General features: G+C 48.0%; 1 protein-coding gene across 1 annotated transcript; it reads left to right on the forward strand.

The window, feature by feature from the left end:
• The first annotated feature begins 5718 nt into the window (after positions 1 to 5718).
• Positions 5719 to 6874, forward strand: LOC149438204 (olfactory receptor 52K1-like). The gene has a single exon (XM_089660158.1). The coding sequence runs from the start codon at positions 5719 to 5721 to the stop codon at positions 6772 to 6774; it is 1056 nt and encodes a 351-aa protein (XP_089516284.1). The 3' UTR covers positions 6775 to 6874.
• The last annotated feature ends 7438 nt before the right edge of the window (positions 6875 to 14312 follow it).

Consider the following 14312-nt stretch of genomic DNA (forward strand, 5'->3'; position numbering starts at 1 on the left):
GGTATTGACGGTGGATGAGAAGATCTGGTTCACAATCGTCATTGCAATTTATCCCAAATGGTGTTCAGTAGGGTTGAAGTCAGGGCTCTGTGAGGGACACTCGAGTTTCTCCACACCAAACTGGTCAAACCATGTCTTTATGAAGCTAGAATCTGAATATCACACCTCAATGATCTTATTGGGCATCCTATTCCAAAACCATAAATATTGATTTGCCCCATTTGTGGCTATAACATCCACCAATATTCGAGGAAGGCTTTCTACAAGATTTTGGAGGGTGTCTGTGGAAATGTCTGCCCATTTGTGAGGTCAGGTATTGACGGTGGATGAGAAAACCTAGTTCACAAACGGTATTCCAATTCATCCCAAATGGTGTTCAGTAGAGTTGAAGTCAGGGCTCTGTGCAGGATACTTGAGTTTCTCCACACCAAACTGGTCAAACCATGTCTTTATGGAGCTGGAACCTGCCCATCACAACTCTATGAGCCTATTGAGCATCCTATTCCAAAACCATGGTCTTTAATATAGATTTGACATATTTGTAGCTATAACATCCTCCAGTCTTCGGGGAAAGCTTTCTACAAGATTTTGGAGGGTGTCTATGGGAATGTGTCCCCATTTATGAGGTCAGGTACTGATGCTGTGTGAGAAGACCTGGCTCACAGTTGGCAATTCTATTCAACACAAAGGTATTCAGTAAGGTTGAGGGCAGGGCTCTGTGCAGGACACTTGAGTTCCTCCACACCAAACTGGTCAAACTGGACATCTGATTCTAAAAATATGGCCATTAATATGGAATTGCCACCCACTCTCCATTGGCCATTAACATGGAATTGTCCCTTTGTGGCTTTACCATCCTCCACTCATCTGGGAAGACCTTTCACAAGATTTTGGAGGGTGTCTGTGGAAATTTGTGCCCAGTTCCAACAGTTCCCCCCATTCCCTGCTGTTTGGTAACTGGGGATGTAGCAGGTGTAGAAAAATAAATTCCCAAACATCTACATCCTTTTTGTCCATCACATACAGAGAAATCCTGATGTATCAGTGTGAAGGAGTTCCCCACAGCCACCCATCAAATTATAAATGAACCTTCAAGTTTTGGGTTGTTGGCAAGCCGTTGGGCATACCTGGACAGTGCCTGCAAGGGCAGCCTCATTCAGTGCCCCTTTAATCACACCAATGGGGGACAAGCCCCAACTTACCAGTAGATGCCTTTACTTCACTATGACTTATAACAGGAATAATAAAAGCATTGCATATTCACAGGCTAACCATGTACATGTAGCCCCCTCCTAGTTATCTAGCGGGAGCTAGCTGATTATTTTTCAGTTAGAAAGATGGAATAGCAACCTGGGCAATAGTCAACCGGGTCAAATTTTGGTCAGGGCTGAGAGGCTCTACATTTCAGTTCCTTGATACTTCCCCCTGCTCTGGAATCTTAGAGAAGATTTTAGAAGCGGTGGGTGGGGATGAGGATGGGCTGGTCTGCATACTCAAGGGACTCTGGCCAATCCCCAGGCAGAAGGCTTAGTATGGGACCAGAGCAGGCCTTAAGTGTGACTGAGCCTGATCTGCAGCAGGAGAGTCCAGGTGGAAGATGTGAGGAAGGCTGAAATTCAGGAGCTTGGGAGGGTTGCCAATGGGAAGGGGCCCAACTAAAGACAGGGTCCTGGAAAGGAGGATCACTCAGCCTCACTGTCCCCCAGAGCAAGGACCACCTGTAGAGCCAAGAAAGAAGCCAGCCCAGCGGAAGGCCTGAAGGCAGCTACCTACCTAAATCTGCTTGCAGGACAGAGACTGAGTGAGTAGTCCTAAACTCCCTGGGCCAGTTAAGGGAAAAAAAACCTTCTGGTGGGAAACCTGATTAGCCCCTTACCTGGGAATTTATCATTTAAAGTGGCCACTGGATTCCCTTGCCCAGGGATTCCCTCAGGCAAATGGATAAGAAGAGTATTATCTGGGGTCTGGGGTGGTACACCCTGGGGTGTATTTACCACAAGGCAAACAATGCATTTGCTTACAGTGGCATTTTTCAGGGGGACAGTGCTGTCCTCTGAAAGAAGGAATGGAAGAAGGGACACACCGAGCACGGGGACCAGGTGGGATCTGAGAGAGGCTGTGGGCTGTATGAAGAACCTGACTCTTGCTCCCTGGGATGTCCTGAGTTGTGAAGGTGGGTGTCTTCTCTCTTGCCAAGGTGGGGTTGCCAGTGTATGGGGGGGAGGTGGTAGTGGAAGGCTCTCTTAGGTGGGGGGCTGGGGTGTTGTTGGTCAATGTTAGGCTCTTTTCATGGGGGAGGGGGGTGTTGGTCGGTGTCAGGGTCTCTCTGTGGGGGGGCAATTGTGTTGCCTAGGGCAGCACGAAACCTGAATACACCACTGGGTGCACCAGGAGGCTGGAGAGCTTTCCAAGAAAAGTTCCTGCTGTGTAAAGACGTGTATATAGTTGCTAAGGAGTTTGTCCTCGGCTTTGCAGTTCCGTTGGGCATCCCATACACCCCTCACCCCCATCCAAGCTCAACACCGCTTAATAAAACATAAAATGGAACTCTGAATGGAAGTCTGCCTGACTGTGCAGGACTATAGGGGGACCCAAATCTTCAGCAACTCCTAAGTGCTGCATACAGTACCGTGGCCCTGACTAATTCCACCATGCCCAAGATGTTGGGGATCCTTTAGTTCAACACCTTGTGGCCTGTCTGATATCCTCCATCCAACACACTTGTAGTTATAAACAGTCTATTTCACTTCACCTCAACCTAGTCCTTAGCCTTCAGCCTGACTCCTCACCCTATTCCCCAAAAATCACATATCGCCTTTAGAAGGTTCTAGAAACAGATCTATGGGTAGTAAGTGAAGGTCTTACCCCTGAAGGAGCCATTGTTTCTCGGGTCCCCATGTTTCTGTGCCCATGACTCTGCAAACAGCACCAAGCACCCTGACACACCTGGCTGGAACGGGGAATATTTATTGCAGATGTTTATGCAGTACCCTGGTGGCAAAAGAGATATGAGCAACAGTAATGACAACAAATGGTTAAAGAATAGCGAGAAATAGACTGCAAAGGGTGAATAGTATCAAGAAATATACTGTAAAAACAAACAAATTGCATAGAGCTACCCTAAACCCTATACTGGGGCAGTTCTAACTCGGGAGAGCTATGCCACCATAACAGTCAGCAGTCTGTAATGTACCCTCTCTCTTCTGCTGGCCAACTCGTTGGGGCCCAACTCTCATGTCAGATTCCTCAGAATAATGTTCCCTGAAGCACTGACTGTGTAATGCTCGCAGGAAACAGTGTTCCTCTTTGTTAACTTGTAATGGGATTTGGCCAGCGGCCTCTCACCAACTCCTGTGGTAGCAGGTTATCTCCTTCTGTGTCAGGGTCTTGTCCACGGAAGAAGTTCTGGAAGATCTGGCATTTCTCCCAGTACTCTGCATGGCCGCAGAAGTACACACCAGCCTCAGTCTGGTGCCAGACGGCCTTTATAAGGAGGCTCATCACTTCCTCTAGTTGCTGGATGATCTCTAGCTCCCCGTGCCCTGTTCCTGGTTCCTGTTTCCTGTGATTCTGACTTGTGATTTCCTGTTACCGACTCGGCTTGCCCCTGGACCTGTCTGCTCTGCTTTACCCCTGATCTGACCTCAGCCTGGGTTACGGATACTCTCTCTCCTCTGTGTATGACCTTGGCTATCCCATCTGACTACATCTGCTCTGATTCCCACCTGGTACCGGACCTTGGCTTGAACAGACTACCCAGTGAACATCCAAATCCCGGAAGGGCTTGCATACCACGCACAGGTGCCTCCTGTCTGCAGACCTATCTCCGTACATCAGCTGTGCTTCTGAGTGGACCACCAACCAGCATTCCTACAGGTGACCTGTGCCACTTTGGGCCAGACTCCCGCTGTCCCACTCTCAGGGGAGTCCGGAACTTAGCCGCAAGGGAAGCCCTCTCTCCATTGGCCTCCATCACCAGCTACATGATATTCTGTTTACTGTTGGCAGTACAACTGGTCAGTGTCCTCAATGTTCTTCCCCCAGGCGGTGGGCTTCGTCAGCATCTGTGGTGGTCTGTCTCCCTTTCAGGCGTGGTGGTGTGTGGTCTGCTGGCAGCCTCAGTCCCTCAAATGTCCTTCATTTTCTCCTCAGCCCCTAGAACAATAAGCTCCTCCCCCTTTTCTTCTCTGCCCAGGGATCTAGTCCTGCTGGGATCTGCAGTTTCTTTTTCTCAGTTCATAAAGCAACTTATCCTGTTTGGAATTACTTTCCCCACAATCTTTCTTTTTTTCCCAGCGTAGCACCACCCTTGTAAGAATTGCAAAGTATTTGGGTCCCCCTATAGTCCTGCACAGCCAGGTAACAGGCATTTTCACACAGACTTGCATCCAGGAGTCAGTAACCAGTCCTTGAGCTTCGTTTTGAGGTTTGATTAAGGGCTTTGAACTGGGATAGGGTTAGGGATGTATGGGATGCCCAATGGAACTGCGAAACCGAGGAGAAATTCCTGAACTATGTACAAGCCTTTACACAGAAATCCTCTTCTTGGAGAGCTAGCCAGAATCTCCAGTTGTACCACCCCAGACTCCAGATTCTCCCAATACAGCTGCTCAGAGGGTATCCCTGAACAGGGGATCCAGTCCTGCCACTTTATAGTAAGACAGTCCCAGGTAGTTGCTAATCTGGTTTCCCACCAGAGTGCTCCTTCCCCTATCTGGCCCAGAGGGTGCAGGTTTGCTCACTCAGTCCTTCTCCTGTGTTGCTGATGGGTTGGTGGCTGCTATCAGGCCTTCCAGCTGGGCCACTCCTTCCCTGCCTCACAGGTGGTCCTCTCTCAGGGGCTACTGAAGTCCAAAGCTTTCAACCTTTCAAGGTCCTCTGCCTGTAGGTGAGCCTCTCTCTATCTGGGCCCCCTCACAGACTCCTGCCTCCAGCCTCACAACCTCCTTATTTTCCACCCGAACTCTCCCTCTGCTGAGCAGGCCTGGTTACTCTTAAAGGCTGCCCCAGCCCCTTGCCAAGCCTTCTGTTGTGGATTGGCCAGGATCTTCTAAGGGTACAGACCAGCCACTCCTCAGATCCACCCACTGCTTCTAGACCTTTCTCTAAAGTCCTAGAGCAGGGGGAAAGTCTAGAGGGCTGGTCTGCAGAGCCTCTCAGCTCTGACCCAAATTTGAACCCTGCTAGCTATCACACCAAGTCTGCTACTCAGCCTTCCTTTCTAACAATCGAACTTGAGCTCCCCCTAGCTAATTAAGGGGGTGCTACACTAGCATTAACAGGGATTCAAGCAGTCCACATTCCTCTGTGTGGTGGGTGAACCCAACAGGGGACACAAATTCTGTAATCACAGTCTTCAGTTTCAGCTGTGCCTGACTCCCTGTTACCACAAGCAAGGACAGCAGTAGTCCAATGAAAGTGCAACTGCCCCTCCCAGTTGTGGATCGGGGCCACACAAATCAACAGTCAACACAACATAACGGATAATTCTCACATACAGATGTTCATGTCATCGAATAATTAGTGTGCAGATGTCCATCTGAGATTCCTAAGAGGTTGATTTTTTTTTGGGAGGGGGCACCATAGACCTCACAGGTAATTTGGGTTTACTTTTTCTTTTTTTTTGTTTCATGCAAACCTATGCAGAATTATACAACTATGAATTGTTTTTCATTTTGCGACAGAAACCAGAAATTTTCCATGAATTGATGATAAGCCATGCCTGAAGCCAACTCTTCCAACCAGCTTCCAGCCTACTTCATCCTACTAGGCATCCCGGGTCTGGAGAGCTCTTACTTTTACATCGCCTTCATCTTCACCATAGTCTACGTGATATCTGTGATTGGAAATCTGACTCTTCTTTACATCATCAGGATAGATCGGAGTCTCCATGAACCCATGTACTTCTTTCTCTGTATGTTGTCTTCTATTGACCTGGTCCTGTCCAACTCCACCACGCCCAAGATGTTGGGGATCCTTTGGTCCAACAACCACAAGATTTACTTTGAGGCCTGCCTCACACAAATGTTCTTCCTCCATTCTTTTGCTATAATGGAGTCTGCGCTACTCTTAGCCATGTCCTTTGATAGGTATATTGCCATTTGTCAGCCCTTAAGATACAATGCAATATTAACAACATTTCTCATTACCAACATCGGACTGTTGGCCATCAGTAGAGCTGTAGCACTAATGGCTCCATTACCGTTCCTTATAAAAAGACTACCCTTCTGCTCTGCCAATGTCATCCACCATTCCTACTGTGAGCACATGGCTGTTGTGAAGCTGGCATGTGTTGATACCACCTTCAACAACATCTACGGCCTTGTGGTGGCCCTTGTTATTGTGGGGTTAGACCTGGTCTTCATCATCTGGTCCTATATCCTGATTCTTCAGGCTGTGTTCCGGCTGGCCTCAACAGAAGCCCGGTATAAGGCCCTCAGTACATGTGCAGCTCATATTTGTGCAATCCTTTCATTCTACGTTCCTGTTGTCCTTTCCTCGGTGGTCCACCGCTTCGGGAAAGATGTCCCACTCCACATTCACATCTTGTTGGCCAACGTCTACCTGATGCTGCCACCTCTGATTAACCCCATCGTGTACGGGGTGAGGACCAAACAAATTCGGAATAGAATTAGGTCTGCCATTAAAGTGGATTTTACATGTTTTATAAGAGTCCATGCTGACCAAAATACAAGTAAAAGTAAGCAACCTCCAAAACGGAAGCAGAATCAACACCTAACACAAGACAGTCCTTCCATGCTGTACAGAAGATGAGATTCATTGTATGCAAACTATTGTATTATGATCTGAATCAAAGAGATTGTTAGGGGTTTTCTCTTTCGATTTTGTAAATGATTTATTTTAAGGTTTTTCCTTTCAAAGCCGCACTCATTATGTTGTTTGTCTTGAAACAATGCACATTTATAAACAAAAAAAAACAAAAAATGTCTGAAATCAATTCAGAAGTTTTAGTAGACCTGATTATCTGGAGCACAAGGCCCAGGTTTTCTGTGGGTGTCCCAAGTCAGAGAGACTCAGCATATAGGCAGGTGCAGTCTACAGTCTCCATCCGCAGTGGCAATGCAACTGGAGGAGGAAGTTGGAAGACACTGGGTTTCTCTATGGTTTGCTCGGTCTTGGTGGAACCCTGAACCTGGACTATAGTAAGCGAACCATCCAGTAGATGGAAGTTCATACATGACTAAAAAGGTATAAGACACCACAGCATTACCCTGAAGAGTTTTGCTAAAAGTTAAAGCAGAACATTACAAAAAATGGCCACTGTCCCGGTCTATAACTGGCCTTCACAGCATGGAGAACATGGAAGTAGCGGCATGTCAAAGAATTAATGAGAAAATATTTCTGGGTCAACTTACCAACCAGCCTGCAAACAAACCGAATTGCCATGTCTAATAGTATGCGTTGAAAGCAGGGGTTTATTTAGCACACATTTCCAAACACATGCGTAAGCTGCAGAGCCTCTTCAAGGCCTCTACTATGGGAAGCTCTCAAAATTTGACCCTGACCTTGCTTTGGCTCTCTTCCTGACTCTCTACCTTGGCTTGATCCTGACCTTGATCCTGACCTTGATCCTTTCTACTGCTCTGTGTATGACCTCGGCTTGATCCTGACCTTGCTCCTGTCTGCTGCTCTGTGTATGACCTCGGCTTGATCCTGACCTTGCTCCTGTCTGCTGCTCTGTGTATGACCTCGGCTTGATCCTGACTTTGTTCCTGTCTGCTGCTCTGTGTATGACCTCGGCTTGATCCTGACCTTGTTCCTGTCTGATGTTCTGTGTATGACCCCGGCTTGATCCTGACCTCGCTCCTGTCTCCTGCTCTGCGTATGACCTCGGCTTGATCCTGACCTTGCTCCTGTCTGCTGCTCTGCGTACGACCTCGGCTTGAACCTGACCTCGCTCCTGTCTGCTGCTCTGCGTACGACCCCGGTTTGATCCTGACCTTGCTCCTGTCTGCTGCTCTGTGTATGATCCCGGCTTGATCCTGACCTCGCTCCTGTCTGCTGCTCTGTGTATGACCCCGGCTTGATCCTGACCTCGCTCCTGTCTGCTGCTCTGTGTACGACCCCGGCTTGATCCTGACCTTGTTCCTGTCTGCTGCTCTGCGTACGACCCCGGCTTGATCCTGACCTTGCTCCTGTCTGCTGCTCTGTGTATGATCCCGGCTTGATCCTGACCTTGCTCCTGTCTGCTGCTCTGTGTATGATCCCGGCTTGATCCTGACCTTGTTCCTGTCTGCTGCTCTGTGTATGACCTCGGCTTGATCCTGACCTTGCTCCTGTCTGCTGCTCTGCGTACGACCCCGGCTTGATCCTGACCTTGCTCCTGTCTGCTGCTCTGTGTATGATCCCGGCTTGATCCTGACCTTGCTCCTGTCTGCTGCTCTGTGTACGACCCGGCTTGATCCTGACCTTGTTCCTGTCTGCTGCTCTGCGTACGACCCCGGTTTGATCCTGACCTTGCTCCTGTCTGCTGCTCTGTGTATGACCCCGGCTTGATCCTGACCTTGCTCCTGTCTGATGTTCTGTGTATGACCCTGGCTTGATCCTGACCTTGCTCCTGTCTGCTGCTCTGTGTATGATCCCGGCTTGATCCTGACCTTGCTCCTGTCTGCTGCTCTGTGTATGACCTCGGCTTGATCCTGACCTTGCTCCTGTCTACTGCTCTGTGTATGACCTCGGCTTGATCCTGACCTCGCTCCTGTCTGCTGCTCTGTGTATGACCCCGGCTTGATCCTGACCTTGCTCCTGTCTGCTGCTCTGTGTATGACCTCGGCTTGATCCTGACCTTGCTCCTGTCTACTGCTCTGTGTATGACCTCGGCTTGATCCTGACCTTGTTCCTGTCTGCTGCTCTGTGTATGACCTCGGCTTGATCCTGACCTCGCTCCTGTCTGCTGCTCTGTGTATGACCTCGGTTTGATCCTGACCTCGCTCCTGTCTACTGCTCTGTGTATGACCTCGGCTTGATCCTGACCTTGATCCTGTCTGCTGCTTTGTGTGTGATCTTGGCTTGATCTTGACCTCGCTCCTGTCTGCTGTCCCGTATATGACCTCGGCTTGATCCTGACCTTGCTTCTGTCTGCTGCTCGGTGTATGACCTCGGCTTGATCCTGACCTTGATCCTGTCTGCTGCTTTGTGTATGATCTCGGCTTGATCCTGACCTTGCTCCTGTCTGCTGCTCCGTGTATGACCCTGGCTTGATCTTGACCTCGCTCCTGTCTGCTGTCCTGTATATGACCTCGGCTTGATCCTGACCTTGCTTCTGTCTGCTGTTCTGTATTGACCCTGGCTCTGGCTACCGACTACTCTACTCATCTTCCAGGATCCACGAGTCCTCTGGAGAAACTCCTCCTGCATCCGGAGCACCCACTGGTTCCATCCAATCAGGTAACACCACTGGCAACCCATGCTTCATTGGGAACTGCTCCTCCTGTCTCCACCTCCAGGGGTGCACTGCACTCAGCCATAAGGGGAGCCCTCTTTCTACTTTAGCCTCTGGTCAGGTACGTGACAGAGACGATGGTGGCCGATGACAGAGGTTGCGTTAGAGGGGTGGATTGGTGGCTGTATGGCCTACATGTCCAGCAGCAGGGACCTCAGTTTGGGGCCCGCTGCATAGCAGAACTCTCCTATGGACTGGTCCTGGACCACGAGTGTGCGAGGCCTTGCGAAGTATACAGCAGTTTCTTTCCAAGCCCTTGGTGCAAAAGAGTAGAATGTAATTGTCATGTGTGTATGGTGGAGGGAGATCAGCGTTCTAAGTTGTTTCCATCAAAACAGCTTTGTGGTCAGTGCTGGGACAGGTGCCAGTGTTGGGAAAAAGGACACTATCCTTCTGGTGTGGGGCCCGGTATAGCAGGTTGGCCTCCAACCAAAAGAGGGTGTTAACTCACACGCTAAATGGTGTTATCAACACTCAAAAAATCAGTAAACAGTGGTATCATGTGGTTCCCCCATGCTACCGACCAACACTTGCCATAGTCAGCAGGATACACCGTATTGGAGGATTCATTGTAATGAGAGGGAATGTCCAGAATGTCAGCAGGAGCATGGCCAAAAGTGGGACCAACAATATGACCAATGCATGATCAGATGATGTCATCTCTTGTGATTGGCTGTTGCAACATGGACGGCTATACAAAATGTTGTGGTGTGGATGTCTTATGGGCTCCATGTGGTTAGAGGGGAACCGGAGGCTACACCACCATGTTTCAACAACTACCATGGAAACTTCCCTGGCTGGACCCAACTCTATTGCCTGAAGGACTTTACACCAGCTTTCACTTCAGAGCCAAGCTTTGCCATGTATCTGGCAAAATGCTGGAGGGTATGTAGAAAGGTAGATGCTTTGGCGCAGTGTACTGGCTGAAAGACATTTTTATTGGAGGCCATGGACCTTGTAGGGGAACGTTGGGACTTGAATGAGGAAGGGGATGCCAAAGTCGCTTCAGTGTCCATCTTCACAGGTAGCCTGGATGTCGTGGTGCAGATTTCAGAGACCTATGCCTAGAAAGGATTGGTGAGGCTGCATGCTGATTTATACAAGATGCAAAGAGTTGAGTGGGTGCAAGAAGGATCCACTAAAACAACAGCCTTCTCTGCACCCTGATGTGAACCATATCAAACCAGTACTAACTCTTGCACAAGTCCAGTTTACCATGGAACTGGACTTTACGGTGGTGGGAGAGATGGTAGGCATCTCTGCCACCATAAACGCAGTGCAGGAATCAACACCCCAAGATGTGGGATCCAATCCTTTGCCTGAGCTGTCTTCTTCACTCTTATTGCCATCTGCCTTTGAAGACTGAGGAGAGCAACACATACCCACAGATTGCAGTGACCAAGTGTTGGATGTGATGGAGGACCCTTTGCAGCAGGTGCCCAGAAGTGGAGTAGGGACACCTGTAACCACCTCTGTAGCTGTAGGTTCAGCATTGCACCATCTTGTCTCAGCCAAGAATTCCCGTTACACGGGCATGGACAATTTTCACAGAGCTCTGGCCTCTTAGCTGCCACCAGGAGGCTCTCAAAGGAAAAAAAACGTAGATGTTTTACCTGGCTCCGAAAGTACCTCAATCGGCTATCATGGATTGGAGCTTCCGTACCTACCTGAGGCATCGTTCCAAGCTATCGAGGTGGAATGACTGAATACCTATAACAGTGCAGTCTGTATAACAGTAACAAAAAGATGGAGAATCAGACAGTTTGGGAGAGGAGACAGTGGTGGCTGGTGACAGAGGGTCTGTCGAAGGGTTGGATTGGTGGCTGTATGGTCTACCTGTTTAGTGGCAGTGACCCCAGGTTGGGGCCCACCGCGTAGCAGAACTCTGCTATGGGCCAGGCCTGGCTTCATGAAGTATACGTCAATTTCCCTCCATGCCCTCGGGACGGAAGAGTTGAATGTAAAAGTAATGTGTAAAGGATCGGGATGGAAGATCAGTGTTCTATGCTATCTCCTCCAGAATAGCTTCATAGTCAGTGCCAAGACAGGTGTCACTGTTGGGGAAAAGGACATATCCTTCTGGTGTGGGACCCGATGTAGCAGGTTGGCCTCCACCAATAAGAGGGTGTTAATAAATGGTATTAAACTGTCAAAGCCAACAACACAAAGGATCAGATCATAGGAGCGTCTCAGGTGGATTCTTGAGTTCCTTTCTATAAGTTGCTCATCCCGGTTGACTTTCTTCGGTAAACATGTCTGAAAACAATGGCTAAAATGTCGTCTGGGCATCTAGACCTCAGTGGCCTGAGTGAGTGAGGAAGGGTTCATGTTAAATAAGGCGGCGCATAGTTTTTCGGTTTCGCTGCTTTAGATAAATGTCAATTATTTAGAAGAAGAAGATAAGACGCGTACATTTCTATAGGTGACTGACTCTTAATTGCACACATCCCCGGTGACGGATGGTAATTGCCTCCATGTCACCTTCTAAATCTCAGAGGTGTCACTAAGATGTCCTGGCTTATCTATAAAGACTTTCCTCAGATCAGCATTATACCTACTGAGGCCTCGGCAATGCCAACCTGCCCCTGGAATCTGATACAGGTGACGGGGGTTCCTGCATGGGACAGAGGGGTGCAGCGCAGTGCAACCATTGAACATCTTACAGACACCACACAACACCCTATAGACACCATACAACACCACACAACACCCTATAGACACCATACAACACCACACAACACCCTATAGACACCATACAACACCACACAACACCCTATAGACACCATACAACACCACACAACAAACTATGGACACCACACAGCATCATATGGACACCACACGACACCATATGGACACCATACAACACCATATGGACACCATACAACACCATACAACACCATATGGACACCACACAACACCCCTATAGACACCATACAACACCACACAACAAACTATGGACACCACACAGCATCATATGGACACCACAGAACACCATATGGACACCATACAACACCATATGGACACCACACAGCATCATACGAACACCACACAACACCATACGGACATCATACAACACCATATGGACATGACACAACACCATATGGACATGACATGATATTATAAATACTGTATAATAATAATAATAATACAACACCATATGGACACCACACAGCACCATACAGACACCATACAGAACACCATATGGACACCACACAACACCATACAGACACCATACAACACCATATGGACACCATACATCACCATACAACACCATACAACATCATACAACACCATACAGACACCACACAGCACCATACAACATCATACAACACCATATGGACACCATACATCACCATACAGACACCATACAACACCATACAACATCATACAACACCATACAGACACCACACAGCACCATACAACATCATAAAACACCATATGGACACCACACATCACCATACAACACCATACAACACCATACAACATCATAAAACACCATACAGACACCACACAGCACCATACAACATCATAAAACACCATATGGACACCACACATCACCATACAGACACCATACAACACCATACAACATCATAAAACACCATACAGACACCACACAGCACCATACAACATCATACAACACCATACAGACACCATACAACACCATATGGACACCATACATCACCATACAACACCATACAACATCATACAACACCATATGGACACCATACATCACCATACAGACACCATACAGAACACCATATGGACACCACACAACACCATACAGACACCATACAACACCATATGGACACCATACATCACCATACAACACCATACAACATCATACAACACCATACAGACACCACACAGCACCATATAACATCATACAACACCATATGGACACCATACATCACCATACAGACACCATACAACACCATACAACATCATAAAACACCATACAGACACCACACAGCACCATACAACATCATACAACACCATACAGACACCACACAGCACCATACAACATCATACAACACCATACAGACACCACACAGCACCATACAACATCATACAACACCATATGGACACCATACATCACCATACAACACCATACGGACACCACACAGCACCATATAACATCATACAACACCATATGGACACCATACATCACCATACAGACACCATACAACACCATACAACATCATAAAACACCATACAGACACCACACAGCACCATACAACATCATACAACACCATACAGACACCACACAGCACCATACAACATCATACAACACCATATGGACACCATACATCACCATACAACACCATACGGACACCACACAGCACCATATAACATCATACAACACCATATGGACACCATACATCACCATACAGACACCATACAACACCATACAACATCATAAAACACCATACAGACACCACACAGCACCATACAACATCATACAACACCATACAGACACCACACAGCACCATACAACATCATACAACACCATATGGACACCATACATCACCATACAACACCATACGGACACCACACAGCACCATATAACATCATTTGGACACCATACAGAACACCATATGGACACCATACAACACCATATGGACACCATACAACACCATATGGACACCATACAACACCATATGGACACCACACAGAACCATATGGACACCACACAGAACCATATTGACACCACACAGAACCATATTGACACCACACAGAACCATATGGACACCACACAGAACCATATGGACACCACACAGAACCATATTGACACCACACAGAACCATATTGACACCACACAGAACCATATTGACACCACACAGAACCATAT

The sequence above is a fragment of the Staurois parvus genome, unplaced genomic scaffold (assembly GCF_062004578.1).
Source record: "Staurois parvus isolate SC_StPar_1 unplaced genomic scaffold, SC_StPar_1.0 ptg001207l, whole genome shotgun sequence".
NCBI lineage: Eukaryota > Metazoa > Chordata > Amphibia > Anura > Ranidae > Staurois > Staurois parvus.

What these genes read in the sequence shown, in the direction of transcription:
- LOC149438204 (XM_089660158.1), top strand. Translation starts at nt 5,719, where the DNA reads ATGCCTGAAGCCAACTCTTCCAACCAGCTTCCAGCCTACTTCATCCTA.